This window comes from Bombus huntii, chromosome 16, assembly GCF_024542735.1.
Source record: "Bombus huntii isolate Logan2020A chromosome 16, iyBomHunt1.1, whole genome shotgun sequence".
Classification (NCBI taxonomy): Eukaryota; Metazoa; Arthropoda; class Insecta; order Hymenoptera; family Apidae; genus Bombus; species Bombus huntii.
In genome coordinates this window covers 6,704,275-6,729,658 of record NC_066253.1, presented here as the reverse complement: position 1 = coordinate 6,729,658, position 25,384 = coordinate 6,704,275, and the positions used below count along the sequence as shown (strand labels likewise).

Sequence of the window (25,384 nt, the reverse complement as noted above, 5' to 3'; positions counted from 1 at the left end):
TCGCAATTATTTCCCTTCACTGCCTAATGTCTGTCCATTAATTAGCAAAGAAGGGATGAAAAATAATTGCAAATTTGTTCTCCACTACAGAGCTCATAGAGATGAATCGCTCGAAAGATGAACGAAATACAAATAAGAAGCTCTTTGTACTGGGAAAATTCTTTCGGTTGAAACGAGAAGCCGCGAGGATGGAAGCACGAGCAGCATCGATGTAACGATCAGAAGGGCGCAAGAAATTTAATCAAAGTAACCGAGACACGCCTCGGCGAGAAATAGAAACCTTAAGAAAGTTTCGTTTGCGGGCAAACTTCTTTTCCAAGTCGTTAACGCAGCCGCTGATTTCCATTGAGAAGGTGCACACCTTGTTGCAAGCTTAAACACCTTTGCATACATTGAACAGTAATTTATGGCGCGGTACAGAAAGCACGCAGCAGTTGGAAATAAACGATATTCTTTCTTATTTCGTCTCATTTCATCAAAGTAAGCTTTTTCACTGGAAATTTTTTTTTTGCATAATAAATACGGTTTACGAGATGACTGCGTGTACCACGTGGAATGGGTCCGTTGCGAGGGAAAATTATAGGAAGAATCTTGCTCGTAGAAATGCTTCCTCAGGTTGAACACTCATTCGACGACGTGAAAAGCCGAATCTCGAGCAATTTGCCGGATTTTGCGCATGACACGGAAATTCTGCAGGTGCCCGGGCCAAGGACGATGCACGTGTCCTTAATTTGCTAGAACCGCAATCCTAAATTATGGTTGGACAGGCTCCCTTGGGTTTATGCCTTTGCTACGGCCATTTATGTCATTGCCATGGTCGCGTTACAACGAAAGTGATCTCCGGATCTCTCAACTTGCTAATTAGGCTTTCGGCTTTTCGTCGACTTTAGGACGAGAAAATTGCAAGATGGAACGCGTACACCGGCGTTTATCCGATCTACAGGAATTCTCTCTACAGAATTTTTGAAATCACGAAACCGTGAAATTTCGAAAATTCAGAAACTTGAGAGAACAGAGATTTGAATATTTGAGATTTTCGAGATCGTGGAATTTCTGAGATTTCAGAGTTTTACGATCGCAGATCCTGAGAAACCGAGAATCTTTCGACTTTTTGGAACAAGGGAATTCTACAATCTTGGAATCTTTTCCAAACTTATTATTATTTTATTATATTTCATTCGTTCTACTTCCAAACGTTTGTCTTATTTTTCAGAAAGTATTGACTTTCCTAGGAAAGTTAGTCTTCGAACGAAACATGCGGTTCTATCGTAACAGCGAACCACGTTTCAGCAAGAATTTCCTGCTACAGAGCACGGTACAACGAAGTTTAAAGCCCGAACCGTTGAATATGTAACACTAAGCGCGACTGCCGTGCAACTTGACGTGTTCCCGTCTTCGAATAGACCGGATGTCGACTACAGCTTCCGTCAGGAATTTCTGAAAAAGCGATTGCTACGTGAAGAGAAGATGAATAATTGACTTAATCCTTCGATGATATCGCTGACCGAATAGAGCAACGACGCGACTGCAAATTTGAGAATATCACAAAATCTTCCATTGTAAAAGATTTAACACGTTGGTCGCCCAGCGTAATTCGGCTAAGTTTCCCGCGGGACCCAAATCTGACCGTTGGTACGCTTTTCGACTAAAGTATTCCGAGGGATCTCATGACAGATATCCCAGATCTTTCATTTAGTCGAGAAGCATATTTCTTGTGAGACGCACATCAGTGATTTTTTCATCCTCAAAATGTTCAGTAGACAGCGTGAAAATAAATAAAAAAAAAAATAGAATAATGGAAAAACTGGTATCGACAGAAGTGACCAGATGGTCTCATATGCCACTAACGATACGGAAAAGTATCAAGTGGTATCCGAAATTAGCACTACATTTACTCTTACGAACAAGTATAATAAATGCTCATATTGTGTACCAAACGGTCACAAACAAAAAAAATACAGACAAGAAAATTTCGGGAAATTCTCGTTTCCGAATGGTGCGATGTGTCCTCAGAAAATACTGTGCCTGACAACCATCGGAAGAAAACGAAGGTGTCCCACCATTTGGAGTGAGGTGTAAGTGTTGTCTCTGATGATTGTAGATGTTGGCTGAAGATGTCGCTGCTGGGGTACTGCTATTTTTCTTCTAATTTAGATGCGTGGAAGAAAAATAAGACTACAGGATGCTGGGATTCGAACCCGGGTCCCGTACGTTCGTAAACTAAGGCGCTAACCACTGCGCTACCGTCGTCCGGTAGAATTTAGTGTTGAGTGGCGGTATTTGTTATCGAGTGGCGGTATTTGTGTCGAGTGCCGCCACAGGAGAATCGCAAGAATCAGCAGGACAAGCCTATAAGAAGGATGTGCACCCTGTGTTACGAGAAGAAGAGGCAAATTGTCGCGCGCCAAGAAGCGAGAAAAAACGTAAAAAAGATTAAAACATATTGTTGGAAGTGTCGAAAATCACGTCAAATGTGTTTGCAATGTTTTAACGAATACCATGCGACAGCATAATGTAATATTTTATCCAGAATATAAATTAATAAAAAGTATGGTATAATGCGTTTTTAATATTTTTATGTTGTTGTTGAGATATGTATAATTTTCTGTGCTGGACTAGGTTAAATGCGTAGTAGAGATACTTGTATGTGAATATCAGTGTGTGGACGTATGTGCGTCCGAAGCGTCTCGAAAACAAAGGAATGTAAACTGTTCAGTCGGTTAACAGTCGGGTATGGAAGAAAGTGCTGAGACGCGTGCAAGTGTGTATCGATGAATATATAAGAAATCGTCCATGAAATAAATATATCATTATTTTAATATTAATACTCAGTATAAATTTAGTGTTCCTATAACATTATTTTGTGTATTGATGAATATATAAGAAATCGTCCATAAAATAAATATATCATTCTTTTAATATTAATCCTCAGTATAAATTTAGTGTTCCTATAACATTATTTCGGCTTCAAAGATCCACAATTTTCAACAGTTGTATATCCCATATACAGGGTGTTTGGTAACTGGTGGTACAAGTGGAAAGGGGGTGATTCTACGCGAAAAAAGAAGTCCATCGAGACAACGATCTACAGTGACATCCGTTATAACGTACCGCACGCGTACCGAGCGAAAATTCAAAGTCGATTTTCTCGAAAACAAAGCCTCGAACGAAAAATTTTTATTTTATATTTTCGACTTCTTTTTTCGCGTAGAACTACCCCCTTTCCGCTTGTATCACCAGTTACCAACCATCCTGTATAATATGCTATATTTAATTAATTCGAACAAGAAGAGTGTCAGCCATGTTTGGGCGCCCCATGGAAGCAGACCCGTCACATAGATATGGGTGACGTGGTGACCAACGTGTTAACGAAACTTTTACGGTGTCGTGGAAACACGTGCGAAGAAAGCTACACGTCAGGTTAGGCACGGTATTAAATGTGACATTGGCTGAGCAAGTGTACGTCGTAATAAATAATTCATAATGATTTATACGAGTAAATCCATTGCTATTGTATGATATAAATATTTATAGGAGAAGGAGAACGTGTCGCTGCGATGGAATTCAAATACTGTAAATTATTACAACGCAGAAATTGGCCAAATGCGCACGCTGTACCTGCTCTCTAATTATTCTGTTTACGCTTCTCGATGATTGCACAGCCGCAACCACATCACACGTCAGCTTACGTTCGCATCGCTATCATCCATGCGAAGCAAATTTAATTACTTTCAATAGTATTAATCATGCGCAAATAAACTAATCCCTGATCACGTAGATATTAGTAGTACGTGGAATTTTTATTGGCCGCGTGAATTTTTATATGGAAAATGTTGAACATCGCAAGAGGATGGCGATCTGTCGCGACGTTCTCCTAACAACTTGCAATAATTTTGTCAAATTTACAGTTTTCTCCAGCTTCTAAAAAAAAAAAAAAAAAATCAAATCTCAACGATTGCTAGTTCTGCTTACTGAAAATTCGTGAAACAGGTTAACTGATGGCGATGATCGGGGCCAATCTACGATTCGGCATCGGCGCGTCGGGAAACGGGTCGTCGAACGCGACCAAGGTGTTCCAGTGTCATCCAGGTGGTGCAACCGAGGCCACTCTCATCTTCAGCCTCGGCGCTCTCGGCATGGGCGCCAACTTCCTGCTGATGGCGCTGATCCTGGCCAAACGCCAGTTGCGAAGGTAATTCCGATAACACCAACAGCAAACTTTCGAAAAACTCGATGAAAATACGTTTACTCGCGCAACAAAACAGACGTTTTACGAGGGAAAAACGCGCGGTCGAACAACGTGCGAGGTTCAGCACCGTCGTGAAGTTGCCACATGTTGAGTGGAGAAAAACTTCCTCTTTTTTGTAATTAAACAATGTTTACAAAGAAGAAAAAAAGCGCGCGTGATATACCGTGGTTGCTAACATTAATATTTGGATGACGTTATCTGTGTAATTTGTTGCTTCGCGTAAGAGAAGATGATTTGTGTTACGCCACGAGGCTTACCACAGACTGTATTTTCTAACCGTCGCTCGCGGTCCTACAGTGTCGCAGGCAGATCGTCTTATCTGCCCGTCGGATCATATACAATGTATCGACGAGCGCATAGTTGCCAAGCAGCGAGCTCCAGAAACCTCGATTTTTGTCCGTTACGTTTTCTACACAAGAAGGGGTATACGTGATCATAGGCGCGAGTGGTGGCGTGGCCCGAGCATAGTGGGGGTCGTCTTCCAAACAAGACAAAGAAATGATCGAAAGGCAATCAGTTCCTTCTGACGAGTCAAACGATACGCATCGAGAGGTCTGACGAGCAAAATCAAATAGTCTAACGAATTCATTTAGAGATATCGTAAAGTAGAGTCAACTTTCTGTAATATATTTACCATATTCATTGTAAAACAATTTGTGGCGTGTTCATCATTTTATTATCAAATATATTATTTTATGTTAACCTGTTAATACAGTGTTACATTCACTGAACCACCTCTGTTATCTTAATCGAAACAGGGGAACGACTATTTCGCAGCGTCGATTAACAGAATCGTATCGAGAATTTACGCCTCTCGCTGACGCGTTTTCCTAGCGACCGCGTCTCTCCGCGAACGGTCGTAACAATTTGCGCTGTTTATTCTACGAGAATGTGCAGCATTCGTCGTGGTGAAAATACACCAGCAATTGATTCCTGCGAGAGTTTATCATCTCGACAAATTAATATTTCGACGCTGATGTTTGCTGCCACTTGTGCAAATGTAGGGACAGCGACAGGCTGAATATCGATGTTAATAAACGTACGTCTAGTCGATGTGGGAAAAACAGAGGAGACGAAAATGTTTCATGCGTTTCAGATGGTCACAGGGGTTGCTGTTCCACCAAGCGATGGTGGATTGCGCTCGAGCTGCGATTTTATTGCCCCTCGGATCGAGCATACTCAACTGTCAGCCGATGACCAAGTGTTCCCTGGTGGAGACAGCGTTTCTGCTGCTGGTGACAGTCTCGACGGTGAACATGTTGACGACAGTGCTGAACGACAGTCCGATTTTCCCGGAAACCGACGAGGAGGCAGACCTAGCGGCTCCTTTGCTCATGGATTCGCCTCAGGCAAGTGTTCTTCGACCCTTTTACCCACACGTTTAACTATACATCGTCTAAATTATTATGCATAGGATAGTGTTTGCTTTGAATAATAACGTCACAGTTTACTCGTCTGCGATCTTCCATCTTCCACATTCTGCATTCGCAAAACTACATTCGAACGTAATCGTACGTAAAGTTGTACGATTTGGACGATAAAAATTGCCAGTTGCAGAAGATTCGAGGAATTCGAAGCTCTTAAATCCTGCTGAATCATAATTAGCACTTTAGCGCCAAGGACGTAACGAAATTCTGGAAAACGTTAATTTCACTTTCAAACTTTCCCCTCGTTAGTTGCTTAACACTTTACCGATCGATAGCCGATTAATCGGTTTTTTGTCTCCGACACTTACCGACGGATAGCTTATTAATCGGCTTTCTGTCGCCGACGCTTACCGACCGATACCCTATTAATCGGTTTTTTGTCGCCGACAATCTTTTTCATTATTCGAGCAGTAATTTGTTATTTTGTACTAAGCTACCTTGCTCAGTTGCGTCAGTTGCGTTGCTTTGCAAGCTCCCACAGTTTTATGCCAATTTGAAAAACTTACGTGAGTATGCTGTTGAACCGCTAGCGGTCGGTAAAGTGTTAAGGAAAGAGCGTACAGTAACAGAGGATGATAAAGAAAAATCGGAGAAAACGATAGCAAGGGAAACAGGTGTCTTGTAATTACGAAGTAATTTGTTGAACGATAAAAGAGGTTCGATGGTAGGAAATTGCCGGCGGAAATTCCGATGCAAAGGCACGCGCTCTCGTAATGAAGAAACTTCTGCTGGACAAGTATATTCTAGCGAGGGAAGATTTACAATAGAACGATCATCCGTGGTAATCGGATGACGCGCCGCGCACCCACGCTCCATCGATCGTATCATTCGAACAATCGTAGCGTAGCCGAATCTGTGAATTATTCTACTTGAACGTACGTATCGGTTACTTGTGAATTCAACGTTTCATTACGAAGCAGTCGAATTACTTAGATATAAGAAATATATATGTTCGTTATTAAACATTAAAAAATTAATTTCAAAAAAAAAAAAAACTAAACGACTACGAAAGAGAAATTATCATTTAACGATACAACAATCGATTGCAAACGAACAAGGGAACATCTCCAACTCGGAAATTCCAAGAATTACGAGTCTTATTACGCAATATTTTTTGGGGTTGTTCAAATTCACCCCAAGGGTGAACACTCGGATGGACACTTGACAACTCGCTATAGCGTCGATAAATTTTTTCATCAAAAGTAGCTTTTGTCTGAAAACTTTTTTTCTGTCTCTTAGAGTCGAGGAATTTTAAAGGAAAATCGGAAAATGGCCGGATTTTCAGAGATCAACGCCTGTATATCGTCTACGATTTTTATAGTTCTATCATTCTCAAAGTTGTATAATTTTTGAAATTTGGCCATCTTTCCTTGCAAATGAATATTTAACAAAAGAAGGTAAATTGATATTGATAAAATATGTTAATAATATCGCTGACAACGTGCCTGATTTCCTAATGGCCGAAGCGCAACGCGACATACGTTGAGTCATCATCCTTTAAACTAGTTTAGGAGTTGTGCAAACTTGGAAACCGTGTAATCTCTGGTCTACGTTATCTTCACAGGAGACGCTACTAATACGAGTATTTAAACGAGTTTACAAATCTCCGCCAATAATTGGAACGAAGCATGAAATTTAGATTAATATCTGGGTAGTCGAAACGAAACTTTCAACCTCTCCCTTCCTTTGCATTTGCACAAATTCGCATAAATTGCTGATTTTATTCGATGGATAATATTTCGTGCATCACTAGAAACGTTACAAAAGACTAAGAATGCTAAAAATTTCTAAAGATTAGAAATTAAGAATACAAATTATTATTAAAGAATAAATAAAAAGTACAAAAGGCTTGAAATTTCGAAATTTCAAGTTTTCAAACTCGCTGTTACGCCCCGAGGCTTACTATAGTCCGTGTCCCTAACCGTCTCCCTTGGTACTACACCGTCGCAGACAGATCGTCTTACATGACCGGCGAGATATACACAACGTAGCGATAAATGCATAGTTGTCGTCAAGCAGCGAGTTCTAAAAAACATCGATTCGCCTTCGGTCCGTTATTTTACCTACGCAAAAAATGTGGCATACGTGACCATAGGCTCGAACGGTTGCGAGACCCGAGCGTGGTGGGGGTCGTCTCCAAGAGAAGACAGAAGAAAAAGTCGAAGGGCAGTCAGTATTATACGAGAATTCAAACCGAATGCACCGAGAGGTTCAGAGAAATAAAATGAAGATCGCTTAGTCAAACGAATACGTCGAGAAATATATCATAAAGTCGAGTGGAATTATAATAATAAATTAGTTGTATCATCGTTAAATCATTTGTAACGTGTTAATTATAATTTTAAATATTGTTAAAAATAGTAGCTTATATTAACCCTGTTAATTCAGTGTCACAATTATTTGAACTACCTCTGTTATCCTAATAAAAATAGGGGAGCGACTGGTTCGCGGCGTGGACTATCAGAATCGTAGCTGACACGTTTCTTCGTGAACGATCGTAACACTCGCAGATCTCTTAATATCCAAATTGTCGAGTCGTTAAATTCCTAAATGCGCACCTAAACTGCCGAACAAGCTCTAACTAGAATTATTCCAATAGAATAAATAAAAATTCGAAACATCTAAACGATCAAATATAGTGAAGTTGGCGAATCTGCAGATTGCGAAACTCCTGGATTCGTAAACACTTGAACAAGTTGCGGAATACCCTTGAGATACAACAGAATCCTTACACGTGTCTCGACGCGTTTTCACCTGAAACCATTCGATAAAGCGAAGCACGAGGTTCAAAGAGCTTTTTTTTCCTACGGCCCACAAAATCGAATTCCGCGGATCTTTGGAAGAATTACGCGTTTTCCCATGTGCATTTTCACAGTCGTGTCTGGTTTAACTCGATCACAGCCTTAAGTGACGACCGGCTGCCTTTGAGGCGGCTTCAAGTTTCTGATCGATTTTAACGAGCACATATAGCAAGTAGGGAAGAGTGTAGAACGCGGTTCTCACCATCGAACTTGAAAGCACTGTGACAAAGTGGCACTGGAAAAATTATTTATAGATTTCTGAGTGGATTCTGTCGCGTTTAACGATTAAAAACTCTGCGAATTTATTTGCTAGAGCGTGAAATGAAAAAATCCAGTCAATCTCGGTCGCTGTATTTCTTCTCTCGGAAACAATTGCCAATTTGATTGTGCATATCGAAAAATATTGCTCTTTTAGTTGCGTTTTGTTTTATCGCTACCGCACTTGTGTACAGCGTTAGTCGCAGATATACGGACGATTTTCACACTTTCACGCTTGCTTTTTCTAGCTTTTATACAGGGTGTCCCACGTAATTGGGGCAAGCTTAGCTCCAAAACGGAAAAAAATAGAAGTGTTTTTCCTATAAAATAATTAATTTAATTTCACGCTATTAGAAAGCAGGATATGTATTATAAAAAATATACAGGGTGTCTCAACTGAATATCTGGCTTACGTATCGTTGCATGAAAAAGTTTCTCAAGACAAAGTTACGTCGTTTCAAACGACACGTGTGTGTCTAGCAGTGGAAAGAATCTTTTCTCTATTTCCTGTTCTCTACAAGTATCTCGGTATTTTTCTTGAATAGAACTTATATATTTTTTAGACCAATCGATGTGATTTTTTATCCTCTGTGCAAAGGTATTTATGCCGTTCATTTCTTGTCTTTCATACGCCAAGTTTTGCAAAATGAAGATCGAAACATCTTAGAAACTAAACATTTTCATACTTTTGTATAAAGAAGACAAGATCGATGGATATTAAAATACAGGCTTACGTGTAAATTAATATACCGATGATTTTGAAATCTCGTGAAAAGATGGCTACGAGAAAAAATTCTTTTCCATCGTGACACGTGCCCTTCGAAGTAGTCGTCCCGAGAAGCTTTTCCGTACAATCGTCGATAAGGCAAATACTTAGGTGGTCCCACTCGATCGAGTCACCCTGTATACTTTGCAAAGAACAACGGCGATCGCACCTGAAGCGTCGGCAGAAATTTAAAAATTAACAATTTAGAACAAGCTTAACACTTTTTCTATATACATAGGACCTGCTCCTGGCATTAAAGTCGATTATGCAAAGTTCGTAATTAAGAAACGAGGTCGAAACGATAACGATAACGAGCGATCGGAATCAATGGCTACGGGATATTGGAATAATTAAAAGTTTGATTAATAGGAGGGATCGTCGGATCGAATCGGGTTAATCGAGGCGTCGCACGTCGGCAAAAGGTCGCCTCGAATAAACGAGACACGTGGCGATTAATCCCGACACGGCAGCATTCCGTTGCGGACAGTTTACACCACACTTGTCCGCTGGTTAATTCGTTCTAACAATACGTGTCACGGTTCTATTATATTCTCGGGAACTTTCGTCTTTCTGTCTGTACGAGCCTCTTCCTATTTGCGCTTCCATTCGTTAAATAAGAATCGTTCGATCATGCACAATCTCGTTCGATAGCCTCGGGATATCATCGCTTTACAATATACTGGGTCGCCCGGAAAGTTCGTTCCCATCTACATTTACCGAATTATATAGGCGCCATTTTTGCTCTATTTTTCACGCAACTTGAATATTCCATCCTTCCGTAATCTCTCAGGTTCTTCGGCCAAGAACTTTTCAATATGATTTTTTATATCGGCTAAAGAGTTAAAAATTGGAAGCAGCGTTTGACAAGAATAATATTTTATTAAAAATCGGCAAGAATATTTCACGATGCTTTTAGTAACGTTTTTTAGTGCCATACGTTTGAAAACAACTGTCCTAATGGAGAGGTAGAAAGCAAAATTTATTATTTTATTAAATTCCCCAAAAATCGGAATGAACTTTCAGAGCAACGTTTGACGAGTGTAATATTTTATTAAAAATCGACGAGCGTATTTCAAGATGCTTCTAGTAACGTTTTTTAGTGCCATACGTTTGAAAACAACTGTCCTAATGGAGAGGCACAAAGCAATATCTGTTGTTTTATTAAATTCTCCAAAAAATCGGAACGAATTTTCCGAGCGACCCAATAGATGCTATCTTAGTTGACCTATCATTCATGGAAACAAAAAATGTCATGAAAGAAGCGCTGCGTGTCATTTTAACAATAGACGCAGCGAGCACGGTTTTATTTAATCGAACCACGCCTCGTAGAAGTCACATACGACGAACGCAGATTATTTTCAACTTTCTAGTCGCGTTTATGGATAAAATCTAGTCTTTAAACCACTGGAATTTATATTTCTATCCTCTACTTTTCAGCTAATTTTTAAATAAAATAACTTTTCAATCAAATTCATTTAACTCGTAATTATTGTCGTTACGCAACGCTCTTGAACGTTCTCTTGGCTACTTTAATGAACTATCTGGAACGTGCTACAGAATTTAATAACGCGTTTTTAATATAGCAATATTAGCTTCTAACATAAAACGTGAAATTTAATAAGACAAAGTGTGTTAGATTGTTCTGCGCGCAGAATTGTTCTCGAATTCCACTCGAAACCTAATGCATACAGAGAAGAAAATTTGAAATAAACCAAGTCGATCTTACGTTCATTTTCCTTTCATATCCTAACAATTCTCTTCCCATTGATTTCTTTCTTTGTCATCCAACACGAGTCTGGCTACAAAGTTCGAAGAAAACCAGCGACAAGTAGAAGCGTGTGAAAAATCACACACCACTATTCACAGCTTCTAACAGACGTATCGAGTAGCACAAAGCCTCGTAAAGACGCGCTCTGTTTCAGTGCGTGTTATTCGGCACGTTCATGATATGGTTCGCGAGCATCACCATCAACCTGGGCCCGACATTTTTAAGCGGAGCGCTAGCAGCGAACACGGAATCGGGCCACAATGCACCGAGCTGCCCTCTGGTACATGGTCCATTCCGCCATTACATCCTAAACGTACTCTGGATCGCCATCAATTTGATTTGCGTCGGTCTCACCCTCATCCATCTTCGAAAACTGCACAAAGACCTGGCCAAGGCGAACGTTGAAGCGGTACGTATCACTTTTCGCGTTTATTCTTCCAAATAAATGAGCTACTTCCACGCATGCTTCATCCCTTTTGCTCGCTAAATCGCTGCACGAGATCACGAGTTCGCCATTTTCGCGAATTATTGCGATTATACCGGAGAATCGGGTCAAAGTGTTCCTCGAGGAATTATGGTGTTTCGTAGATTCGTTTCAAGTATAAAGAGAGAGATTACGCTGCTTTACATCTTTATATCGAAGTTTTGCTTTATGGGTTTTGATTATGGTTATACAGGGTGACTCGGAAGTACATGTTCATACTATGCAGGATGGTGCGTAAAGGTTATTAAAACATTTTGACTGCCACGCCGAAATCACATGTTTTGCTGAGGGCGCCACGGGAACGTTCTTCCCCAATGGACCGTTTATCTTATTGGTGACAAGCGCCTTAGTAACAGTTGATAGCCACATATTATAACAAGGCTTCGTTTATTTCAACAAACCATTCGCATTCGTTATTTCGTCGTAAGCAAAATGTGCAGAATACATTGTTGAAACGTGTAGAAGATATTAGTAAACAGTATTATGATTATTTTTATGATTTCGACGAAACATTCGGCTGAAATGGTAGAGGTCCGTAAAGAAAATTATGTTTGCGATAAACCAATGGTAGTGGTAGATTACAAGAGAGGAAAACGTGCTGTAGACTTATCAGATCAAATGATAGCATATTCTACACTACGTAGAAGAACCCTCAAGTGGAATATAAAATTAGCTTTAGAGTTATTGTTAAATACATCAATTTCAAACGCCATGATACTCTCTAAACAAGCAACAAAAACAAAAATCCAGGTATCAGATTTTAGAATGGCACTGGCAATGCACCTTACACAGTACCATTCACCAGAGCAGTCAAATATACTTATTCGACAAAGATTGCCACACGAAATGCAGAAGAAAGAAGGGCAAGCGTAGCTGGTACGAAAATTTTGCAGAGAGTGGTATAAAAAAATGTTAAACAATTAGGATGAAAAATTGCTAAGAATCGGAGGAAAAAGGTGACCACCTATCGTCCAGATTGTATCGATGAGCCACATTTATGTTTAAACTGTTTTAACACAGTGCACAGTTAGATGCAAAATTTCTTCTCATTTTTTTTTATTGATGTCCTAATAAAAATGTTTGATTGTTCAATGAGGCGCCTTTCATTTCAAAGTATTTTCTATTTATCGGTTATATTCAAAATGTCCTGACTGTCAATTTTCAATCAATTTTTACAATTGTAAGAAGTCGAAGCGCTCCGGTCACCGATGACCACCGTGGCGTCACAGGAGAAATCGTGATGAGTCATATATGACCCATGTGGCAGTCGAAGTGTTAAAATGTAGGAATCAGTAAACGAATCGGCGATACATCGATAACTTGCTGGCGATGCGAACAATTACCGCATGATGTCTAGGTGATGCATAGTGAATATCATTTTTCGAATACAAGAGAGAAATCCAAACGGCACAATCTTCTCCACAGCACTTTACTACGAAGGGATAAATGGAATTCCGATTTTTTCGTAACATCAACGTCTCTTCTTCATTTTGGCTATTTGCGTTAACACTTAGCCAATCGAATAAACAGTTTCCTTCTTTTTTTGTTGTTATTATCAGTTATTGTTTACCTGGAATTGTCGCCAATTAATTGCGCCACTTTCTCTTCTTTTATAAAGTACAGTATATAATAAAATACACCACTTTAGTGGTGTTAAAATTAATTAAAAAGTTACGCAACAAATTATGATTAAGTAAAGTTATAATCGAACGATACCACACTGTAAAAAAATATTAAAATACATTATGAAATTTTATTTTCACCTTCAAGTCCTTTTAGCCATTTTAAATATTTTTAATTTTACCTATATCTTTTTATACTTTTAGTTTGATGTTTTGTATAAACAATATGTGAACTTCTTTGTTTTTTTTGGTAGTCCTAGATTAATATTAATTATGGGTAAAGTCCTAATATCAGTCCACGATGCTTGAAAAAATACGCGATGGACGGCGTCGTATAAGTTGGCTGTCCGAACGCGGCGCGAACGTATAGCTCGCTGTGGCGCACGCGATTGGCTAAGCGTTAATACTTACCACTTTTGCATTGTTTTTGGTAAACGACCAGAACAAATCTGACAAGTAAACGCTTCATCGAGAGACAAGAGCTTGCACAGATACCTTTTTTTCGTAGCCGCTTTAAGCGAACGATTTAAAAGAATAGCGTACGCTTTTGTTGCTTGGAAAATAATCCATCGATATAACATGTGTGTTACAGAAGTATTACGATAACACAAGTAGAGAATTTGACGTATTGAGCGCAATCTATGTGTGACTACAGAGAAACCAAGCTAGCGCCGTTCGTCAGTTCCTCTCTCTCTCTCTCTCCTTCTCTTTCACTTCCCGTCGTTAATTTCGCGTATCTGCCTCGTAAAGGAACGATACGAAGCGTCACGTACGCGTTGATTTCGGCGCAGCTTTGGTGCACCGATCGCAAAGCGAAAAATATTCGAACGATCCTTTATCGTAGGTAAATACGTGGCTAAAAACGATACTGCGGATGAAAATGTTTGATAATAGCCCAGAGCAGTGTATTTCATTCAATTTTCATGAGTTTCTAAATTCGTCCGTTCTCAAGCTTCGTAATCCTCAAATATCAAAATTTCGAAGTTGCTCGATTCCGCACGATTTACGTCTATAAATTCCCATAACGTGGAAAGCCCGTACAAAATCGTACAGAGCAGAATAAAATCATAAACTATGTATTATATAAAAATTGCAATATTTTACAATTTAGTCGGATTTACCTGCGATCTTTTCCAACTTCGATATACTGGAGAGGACCATTTAAAAAAAGGTAAAACGCTATAAATAAAAGTACATCTTAAAAGTATAATATCTTAATCCCATATTAAAATTAAACCTAAAACTCGTATTGGATTTTCTCACTTTACGTGGAAACTCGTTTACGATGCGAGCAAGTGCTTTCACGCTTAAACCAAAGTTTAGTTATAATATAAAATTAAAAGTACAGAAGCGACACTCTGTTTGATAGCATTTTACCTTCTTAACACTTTATCGACCGATAGTCTATTAATCGACTTCTGATCGTCGACAATCTTTCTTATTATTTGAGCAGTAATTTGTTATTTACATACCTTGCTCAATTGCGTCAGTTGCGTTGCTTTCTAAGCTACCATAGTTTTATACCAATTTGAAAAACGTACCGTTCGCGATGAATAAAAAGAATGATATTGGAGAGTCTAAACCGAAACAGAGCCGGCGCCAGGGAGAATATGCGTCTGAGCTGCCGGTCGGACGTGCGTATGCTGTTGAATCACTAGCGGTCGGTAAAGTGTTAAATAGCCCTTATCGATATGTTGGAGTTTGAGAACAATCGCAGATATACAGCGTTACCAGACAATTCTTCCAGAACGACGAGAATTCTCTGCATTTATTTCTGACTCGCGCACTTTCTTTTCATCTTTCGCTGCATTCACCATGGCCCGGAAGAAATATTTTTACACTGGTTCATAAACGTGCAGAAAGAAACCGACCAAAGTCTAATAAATTTCATCGATAGGAATCTATTAGGCGCTGTACAACACTGATAAAACTTCAAAACGTTCTGTATAACACATAAAATACTTTCGCGAGACAGTGTACATGCTAAGTTCTACGAAACGTTGACTCAGAGCAAACACAAAGAATAGTACGCCCTCTATAACTGAAACACGGTTTCCTGGCGATTTAAGAGGTAGTTTGCTTTATTAACGCAAACGTCAGACACGGTGGCGACTGATTAGGCTGTAATTAGTAGCCACCGATTTCATTTTGCTGAGTAAATTTGCCAATCCGCTTACCAGTTGAGGAAGTTGTAAGTCAATATTAATAGAAATGAGCATTCGTTAAAACAACGAGAATTAAATGCAACAATGAACAGCGATGACTTGAAGCTGACAGTGGCTTGAAAAGCTAGAAATTTTATTCTCTTCGGTGCAGTGTCAACGGAATTATTTTTTCTTATTATTATCATTATTTTTTTCTTTTCATTTTACTTTAGTGTAGTAGTTTTTAAGCGTAATTTTTAAATTCGATTAGATTTACTGCTAAATTTAGAGAACGATTATTTGAATGGTAATGATTAATTTAGCATTTTCCTCGTAATTAGCAAAGTACGTAAAAAGGGAGTAATTAAGTTAGTGAAGTAATTAGATTTTCTATAATTTGAAATCTTTGGCTTTAACTTGCTGTCGAAGTAGAATCGTTTTAGTGGAACCAGCAATTGAAAGCATAATTTTCCTTTTCTCTTGCGGTTTTCATAATTTGCATTTTTTTTAATTTTGCGACGAGGAAAGAGTCGTCACTTTTTTTTTTTTTTTTTAACCATGGAATTTCATTTTTCATCCTCTTAGTATTAAATATGAAAGTCGTTTTAGCGTGTAAATTAGAATTTTTTTCGTAGTTATTAAATTCTTTTATATAGCATGATATAGCGTATATAGTATACTAAAGTGTTTAAGTATAATTTGTTTATACAATTTGAACGATTAATTTACAATCTTCTTTTTATGTAACTAACGATCGTAGTAGAATTTTTTCTTCGTCCTTTTACGAATGAACATGTCTCTCGAAATTCTTAACTTTTTTCTTATAATCAATACGATTAATCCTCGTTTATTATTAACAATTTTCATAAATTATTCAAAGTTTGTTTCGCACTGTGTACAAATATATTTCAGGGATTTGAGATAGAAAACACAAGGATTTTTGCTATCAATCGCACCAACGTAATTTTCCTTCATTTTCTATTGAAAATAATCGATTTTTGTATCAGGTAAAGGTAGCACTACTAACGATTCTCGTGAATACAACGGGTAACCAACAAACGAACGCGGTTCCTGAAAATTCTGCCGCATCTACGAACGGTGGCACGCCCAAGGTAATAACGAACAATAAATCACTCGCTATGAATCTGCTTCTCTTAAAAAAAAAAAAAAAAAAAAAAACGCTGTTATTACGTGTCTCTTCGTAAAACAGTTCCTTAAAAGTATGGACTTGCGTATTCAAGATACCATTCGTTGAGGATTCAATTACTTCGAAGAAATTTCTGTTCAGAATGTTTCTTTGCGAATTATCTAGCGTACGATTTTCTCTCTTGTAGAAAACTTGCCGCATTGAAAACTCTAGGAAAAAACCAAAACATTCATACGCTATCCGTTTCTCAAAATGCTATATGAACGTTTGAAAGAAACAACACATAACCTCACATATTCTGGAAATATAGAACAGACAGAGAAACGATCAACAATTTTATTCTGCCGCAGATTAAAAATTCCAAACAACTCGCCACATTTCGATAGATCCGGCATCTCCGACATGTAGCACAACGTTTAAGAAAAGAGAGGATCTTACGATCGTATTCTCTACAAATCAAAGTGACAAAGAAAAAAAACAAAAAAAAAAAAAATAAAAATATAAGCAACACCATGCAGAATATTATTTTTGCTTAGATTAAAACCCTGACACCCAGTGCTGTACGTACGGCCGGTTCATTTCTCCTGGTAACCTCATTTACATTGTTCAACCGCGCCACCTCATTATCACAGACAGCCTTTGCAATACGTCTGACAATCGCGAGATACGCCCGAAAGGCAGCTAACCTGAGGATGGCTACAGACGGGTCGACCGACAAGAAATTTTACCAAAACGCTTCGTGTACATACAAATTGACAGTCGACTAGCTTAATCGACTAATTGTAAGCGGTAGTTCGGCAAGCAGCGTCAGGCGAGGAATCCGAAAGGAGCGGAAAATCGAAAAAGTTGAGTTCGCTGGTCGAATTTGCCACTGAACCACCAGGTCCGGTCAAACGACCGCTTTCAAAATCTAATTCGAAATTGTACGTTCACTGTCGTTCTTTTCGCTCGTCTAACTTTATATTATATCAGTTTCTCAATTTTACTTAACATGTTGACTGCCGCGTCACCCGTAATCGTGTGACAGCAAAGTTTCTAATGGGACCGCGACACCCATATTCGGGTGACAGCAAAGTTTCTAATGGGACCGCGTCACCCGTATTCGGGTGACAGCAAAGTTTCTAATGAGACCGCGTCACCCGTACTCGGGTGACAGCAAAGTTTCCAATGGGACCGCGTCACCCGTACTCGGGTGACAGCAAAGTTTCCAATGGGACCGCGTCACCCGTACTCGGGTGACAGCAAAGTTTCCAATGGGACCGCGTCACCCGTACTCGGGTGACAGCAAAGTTTCCAATGGGACCGCGTCACCCGTATTCGGGTGACAGCAAAGTTTCCAATGGGACCGCGTCACCCGTATTCGGGTGACAGCAAAGTTTCCAATGGGACCGCGTCACCCGTATTCGGGTGACAGCAAAGTTTCCAATGGGACCGCGTCACCCGTATTCGGGTGACAGCAAAGTTTCCAATGGGACCGCGTCACCCGTATTCGGGTGACAGCAAAGTTTCCAATGGGACCGCGTCACCCGTATTCGGGTGACAGCAAAGTTTCTAATGGGACCGCGTCACCCGTATTCGGGTGACGATTATTTGACTGCTTGCGAAGAATCGTCGTAGGTATTTGAAAAGATTCCACAGGAAATAATAAAACTATTGAGTAACTAAATTCATTCCGTTTGTCAAATTGAATTGTACCTTCCTCGGTACCATCAGTTCTTCTTTCTTCCTCAATGACCAATTAAGTTATCTAAATAAGTTATCTAACTTAATTTAAGTTATCTAAAATATCGATGGGATTAGCTAGCAGAGAACGCTTGGTACTGCGGCACGCGTGTCCTGAAGGAGATTTCATTGAAAACACGCGGGCTAGTCAACGTGTTAAATGTAAGAATTTACATGTATATATATACATATATGTGTGTGTGTGCGTGTTGATATGTTGATGACCGAGCTACTCAACGCCACATTTCCATTGACACGAGACGACTCGCTAAAATTTCTCGCCGGTCTAACGCCTGAGTCGACCCCTCTGCGGCCGTCCTGGAAGAGGAACAGCGTCGACCAGCACAAAACGCTCTTCTAACGTCAGCGCATCTGGTTTCGTCGATCTGCTAAAAGGGAAGTATTGCTTCAGAGGAGCGGAGCGGCGGAGGAGCACCGGAAAATGAGGAATTACTTAAAGAGGATGGAGAGGGAGGGCGTGCAGAGGGTGAAGATGTTTCTGGTGGTCACCACCGCGTACGTTATCTTTTGGGGACCACTGTTCTTCGTCACTCTGGTGAATCATCCTATCATCGGGATTACAACTGGTTACGAGGTAATTGCGAAATCGTCAGCTAAATGACAGTTTTATGAAAATTCACGCCAACAAGTTCAAAGGACAAAAAGGAGGCACGAAAACAGGTAAAACTGATTCTATTGGTGTTGTTGCGTGACTATTCACGCTCTCTCCATTCAGTCAGTTAAACCTCGTTTACATTGCACTAATACTTTTAGTTGAAATGATGAAACGATCCAATTGATCGAATCTAGTCGTGTAAATGACAATTTGAAACGACTTTTGCACGTTGAACCAGAAATAGCCGATTCTTCTATCTCTGGTCTAACGATCAGAACGTTAATTCTCCCGATGTAACGCGCTCTTCTTCGCCTTTTTTTCGAGATTCCTATCTCTTTACTGGTTTCTCTTATCTCTCAAAGTCACCGAGATTAAAGAAACATTATGTTGGTTTTAGTATTAGGGTCGTCTACTTATATCCAGGTGTGTTATGTCGGGGATTTATGACACCGTGTAGGTGGTTTACTTAAGATTTTAGTTTTGCTTTTAGTTTTATGTTAGCTTCGAGGACGCTCGAGTACTATGCGACTCCCTCTTCTTCACTGTTCTAAAACTGGAGATATCGAGGTTACGAGGGCTCATTGAATTGCCTGGCAGAAGTGGCGTAACATTTTAAACAACGAATAAACGTCTACTAAACAACTTATTACAGTCAAAGACATTACTTGCAATCTACAGCGTCCTTTTTTCTTATACCCAGGCGAAATTCAAATTTCCTACGATTCTTCTTAAGCGTCGTTCACAGTAGACAAATAATATTGGGTTGGCAACTAAGTGACTGCGACTTTGTAAATACCAGCTAATGACAAAATTCGCAGTCACTTAGTTGCCAAGCCAATAATTACAGCACTACTGTACACGTTGTAGCTGTTTGCTTAAATGGAACTTCGCGAGAAAGCAAAGAGTAAGACAATTTCGTCATTTATGGATTCTGATTTAACGTCGAAGTCGTGTATTCATAATTAAATGGATTCAAGTTGGACGAATTTCTGCAGGAACAAGGGCCTCGTTAATTCAACACAGCTGCAATTAAGGCCACCTGACGTTATATCGAATCGCCAAGATTCAACATCTTTAATTGGCGATGATTCTTTGCCTTCGATACGAAATATCGAATTTTTCTTAACGGTTCTTCTCGCTAACAATTAACGCCTTCCACTCTAATTTCTATTTCCACACGCAGACTAACCGAACGTATAGAAACGCGTACGTTGGAAAACCAGATTTCTCAAAGAATTGGACAAGAGATCATTTCACAAAGCTACGTAGAATTTCACCGAAGAATCTGGTTTCTGGTTGATCAGTTCACGTCTAGGTAGCCAAGAGCAGACGAAATTTGATTTCAGAATTAGAAGAAAAATTACTGAAAAATCCTCCGACTCGAACAATGCCACGACACTGTTCTACTGCACTTTTCCTGTGTTTCACGCGAGCAACCGTCAGTTTCTTTCAAACATCGACGCACAAGCTTTTCTAACGTGACAACCATTCACTAGCAACGGATACGCGCCGTCATTTCGCTTCCTGGATGCACAATACGAATTCAAGTTCCACCTTCTCGCTCTTCTGTTCCAGTCACAAAGACCTCCATCTTCTTCTTCTTCTTCTTCTTCTTCCTCTTTTTCTCGCGCGTTTCTCGTCTTTCCACAACGAGATGCGAGAATAAGTTCGCCAGGCCAAAGGCATTGATTAATAGCAAACGCGAATGCACTCAAACTGGGAGATTATTCGTTGATCTTCAAGGTGAAGTAGATCTACGATAAAAATATGAAGCACGTTGTTTCACACGCATCGTACAAAAATTTCGAAGAACACAGAAGTAACAATCCGCAAGAGTTCAAAACTGCCATAAGTCAGGACAACGTCGTCTGCCTCATTTACGTGAATATGATCGTTTCACCCCGTAATACCCCGTTAAGCGTCTTCTTTCCTCTTCCGAGTATTCTTATTCAAAAGCAAGTCGTTTGATCAGTTCCTCTATCAGTTTCCAGTCTTAGTATCGTCGTTTGCACAAAACACTGCCCTCAGACTAATTTCAGTTCTTTCCTCGAATCCAAGATATTCCTAATAGGAGACACTTGAGCAAAGACGAAAGCAGCTTACGAGCATTCGTAAGAGAAGACAGTGCTGAATGTTTCTTTTATTCGTGAGACAATTCACCGGTGAACAATGAACTGAATGCATCAAGCGACAGATGAATATGGTCGATGAAATTGTCTCAAACAGTCCAAATTGATCTGTCCAAATTGTCTCAAACAGCCCAAATTCATCTGTCCAAATTGTCTCCAACAGACAAAAATACAAATTTCTCTAGTCTTCTGACAAATAAGACTTCTCCTTCGACTTTCTCACACCACAGAAACATTTAGCTTCTCCCCTTCCCATTACTCGATGAATGGCACCTCACATTCTCTGACATTAGTCTAACGTCTACGTAATTAGAATATTCAAGTGATCTTCTCATACGAGCTTAAGTTTGCAGACAGTTTCACGAAGCTTCCCGGGAATATAAATTCAGCAAAAGTTTTAGAAAAAGTTTCAATTTGTTTGCTGATCCACCGAATGAATCCTCGACGCGTTAATTAGTTTAAAGATATTTGTAAACGCGCAAGTTAGATCAGCTGCGTTCTAAGATCATACGAGTTGATAGAAATCGATCGTTTTTACAAACGTGGGCCAACGAAAATTCCAGGTGACTCTACATATCGCGTACATCCACGCATTCGTGAACCCGGTGCTCTTCCTCAGCCTGCACCGCGGCCTACGTCAAGGCCTGTCGGAGTTCTTCTGCGGCTGCTGCGAGGTGATCGCCAGCTGGATTCTGGGTCCAAGCATCCCCGTGGAAAGCGTGCAGCCACCACGATACCACGAACCCATGGAGGCGGTGCCATCGCCGCCGGAACCACCGCTGGTGCAACCCGATGCGTGTCCGGATCTAACCGACGTGGCACTGCTCAAACCACCTTTACCACCCACTGGCAAACATTTACTGGTATTTCAAAGAAACGCTTTCTCGCCACTTTCTACGTTTTCTATGACAGTGATCGTAGAATAGCATCGCAGAAAGAAGGTCACGTTGATTTACGAGCTGCTGATACAACTTCGTTGCTTACGAAACTATCAAAGGGCTGGCTGCTATGGAAAAATGGCTTGTAGCTTTTCGTTTGTTAGAGAAGCTTCGCGCTCGTTTTCTCTGCTTATTTGCGTAGACCATCGTGGATTTTCATCTGTTCGTGGGAAATTTGTTGATGCAAAAGTACGCGTAAAATGTCGAAAATACGCTACTCGCTGTGTAGGGCATCTCATAAGTTCGTGCCGTTTTTCGAACGAATATATATCTAAAGATCGTTTACATATTTTTCAGTTTCATGAAAAAATGTAATCCTCCTCTCGTTGTACAACTTCTTGCCATTCTTCTGGTAGGGCCATTATTTCGTCCCATAAAAGTTTTCTTGTTTTTCTTTAAAATAATTTTCTAAGCTATTTTTCAGAATGTCGATATTTTCAAATTTTTTGCCTACTAAAAAGTGTTGTAATGCTCTGAGCAGGTGGTAATCAGATGGGGCAATGTCTGGGGAATATGGGCGATGTGGTAAAATTTCCCAATTAAATTCAGACAATTTTTTTCTAACGCTTTTCGCGACATGCGGTCTAGCGTTGTCGCGATGGAAGATAACGTTGTTCCCATTCGCTAAACCTGGTCGTTTTTCAGCTAGTGCTTCCCTTAATTTTTCTAACTGAATGCAATAGTTGTCTGAATTAATGGTATCACTTGGTGATTTTTCAACAAGATCCCGAATTTTATCTTCGTCTGTCTGAGGAGGACGTCCGGAGCGTTCCTCGTCTTCTAAACAGAAATTCCCAGCTCTAAAACGTTGCAACCCACTTCCTACAGGTGCCAGATGAAAGCGCATTTTCTCCGTAAACAGCACATATGTTTTTCGTGGCAATTGTTACAGAACTTCCTTTCCGAAATTCATATAACACGAGATGTCGAAAATGGATACGCACTTCACTCGTGATTTTTTACCGTTAGAAGTCACTGTGTTCACTATATTACCATCTTATAGCCACGAAAATCTGCTCTAGCCTGTTCTCGATCAGCTAAGCTCAAGTGTATTGGTTCCTTATCGCCGTATGTTTATAAATCTGTTGAAAATTGTGGATCTTTGAAGCCGAAATAATGTTATAGGAACACTAAATTTATACTGAGGATTAATATTAAAACAATGATATATTTATTTCATGGACAAATCGATACACACATGCACGCGTCTCAGCACTTTCTTCTATACCCGACTCTTAACGGACTGAACTGTTTACATTCCTTTGTTCTCGAGACGCTTCGGACGCACATACTTCCACACACTGATATTCACATACAAGTATCTCTACTACGCATTTAACCTAGTCCAGCACAGAAAACTATACATATCTCAACACAATCGACACATGAAATGTATACACAAAAGTCGGCACGAACTTATGGGATGACCTAATAATATTTCGTTTCTGTTGATCTATTGGATTGGCAACTAAGTGACCGCGGATTTTCTCATCAGGTGGTATTGACAAATGCCGCAATCACTTAGTTGCCAATCTAATAAGTATGAGTTTGCGCAAAGGAGAATTCAACTTTCCTTTATTTCTTATCTTTGCGTCAAATGATTAAAAGTTTGTCGAGTATTAGGTACACAAACAGACGATTGCAAGCTTCCAGCGAAACTGGAAGCTTATTTAAAAGAAAATACAGCAAGTTCTTCTCGATCAAAGTATTCGCCATTGGTTTCTTCCCTAACTTCGAACCATCCATCAGCCAAGTGATGGATTTCATATCGGAGAAATGCTGCGTCTTCCGGCTGACATCCAATCGTCGAATTACTTTAGTATCTGATCCATTAATTGGAAATGGGTATTTGATAAGGAGAGTAATGTCTGGCGACCAAAGTAGCTGCTGCAACGCCTCTCAAATAACATTCATTACGATTTTTCATCGCAGCGTACGATCCAACGTTGTCACGGTTTATTTCATTGGCAACTAAATGATTGCGGATTTTGTCAATACCACCTAATGACAAAATCCGCAATCACTTAGTTGCCAATGAAATAACAGACGGTTTAAAGTTATAGAAAACGACAAACAAATACTTTGATCGAACGATTTGCGGTTTTTTTTTTTTTTTTTTTTAATAAACTTTTAGTTTCACTGAAAATACTTGGATTGTTCATTCGTATAGCTAATAAATGATTTTTCAAAAATAATTTCGTTCTAATTTCGTAGTACAGCAATCGTTTGAGAAGAAAAGATATTAGAAAAAAGTAGCGATAGTAGCGAGATACGTAGACTCCTCGCGAGAAAAATAGCCCAGGTGTGCTATCTTTAATTTCTCAATGACGCGTATCAAGTTTTTCGTTTGTAACGTATAATATGAAAACATTATGAGCTGAGAATATGCGGTTAATTGAAAACAATGAAAAATATTGTGAGGTTTAGTGTGTAACAAAAAAATTGTTTTATTTCAAGAACGAAATGATAGCACACTCTGTTAATACGTTCAGAAATTGCTTGGTAGTTCATGATCTATCAACGAGTAATATTATACAAATTTGTAAGTATGGGACGCGGAAAAAAAATTAAACGAGTCTGAAAGAAAGCAAATTGTTGGACTGAAACAGCAACAGTTATCAGTAGCAGAAATATCGAAAGTAATAAGAAGAAGTCGTAAAGTAATACAGGATTTCTTAAAAAATGTCGAAGATTATGGCAAAAAGAAAAATACTGGTCGGCCGTCATCGTTATCCGATCGTGATAAGCGAGCAATTTTGAGCGTAGCTTCCAACTGGCAGTTAACGACGAAGCAAATAATGGAAAAATCTAGTGTTAGTGCCGGTGTTTCGAGTGTTCGTCGAGTTCTACTATCCTGCAAAGATATTAAGTGGCTAAAATTGAAAAAGGAACCTTCGTTAACAACGAAACACAAAATAGAACGTTTACGCTTTGCAACAGAAACAGTGCATTGGAAAGAGAAACGGAGAAGGGTACTATTTTCAGACGAAAAAAGATTCAACTTGGATGGTCCTGATGGGTTGCGATATTATTTTCATGACATAAGAAAAGAGACAATGTCAGCAATTCGACGACAAATGGGAGGAGGCAGCGTGATGGTTTGGGCGGGCATCGGTTATTTCACCAAGACAAGTATCAAGTTCATCAATGGTAGAACGAATAGCGTCCGATACATAAATTTAATCAAAGGACAAATAAATAATCATGTAGGACCTGATTACCTCACCTGAGCTCATAATGTTTTCCTATTATACGTTACACACGAGAAACTTGACACGCGTCATTGAGAAATTAAAGATAGCACACCTGGGCT

The 25,384-nt window shown here is 39.5% G+C and overlaps 2 protein-coding genes across 10 annotated transcripts in view; one reads left to right on the top strand and one right to left on the bottom strand.

Moving 5' to 3' along the window:
• Positions 1 to 25,384, bottom strand: part of LOC126874356 (midasin) — a 137,616-nt gene that overhangs the window by 95,333 nt on the left and 16,899 nt on the right. The window lies entirely within an intron of this gene.
• Positions 1 to 25,384, top strand: part of LOC126874363 (uncharacterized) — an 84,255-nt gene that overhangs the window by 50,476 nt on the left and 8,395 nt on the right. For 4 of the 9 annotated variants that reach the window (XM_050636298.1, XM_050636297.1, XM_050636299.1 and 1 more), the window contains exons 3-8: positions 3,991 to 4,192; positions 5,346 to 5,598; positions 11,424 to 11,678; positions 16,527 to 16,631; positions 18,801 to 18,983; positions 21,697 to 21,996. In XM_050636298.1, the coding sequence (XP_050492255.1) occupies positions 3,999 to 4,192; positions 5,346 to 5,598; positions 11,424 to 11,678; positions 16,527 to 16,631; positions 18,801 to 18,983; positions 21,697 to 21,996 (1,290 nt within the window). In that variant the 5' untranslated portion in view covers positions 3,991 to 3,998. Of the gene's footprint in view, positions 1 to 3,990; positions 4,193 to 4,738; positions 5,289 to 5,345; positions 5,599 to 11,423; positions 11,679 to 16,526; positions 16,632 to 18,800; positions 18,984 to 21,696; positions 21,997 to 25,384 lie in introns of those variants that run through there. The other 5 variants (XM_050636305.1, XM_050636303.1, XM_050636300.1 and 2 more) reach the window with 5 other exon arrangements.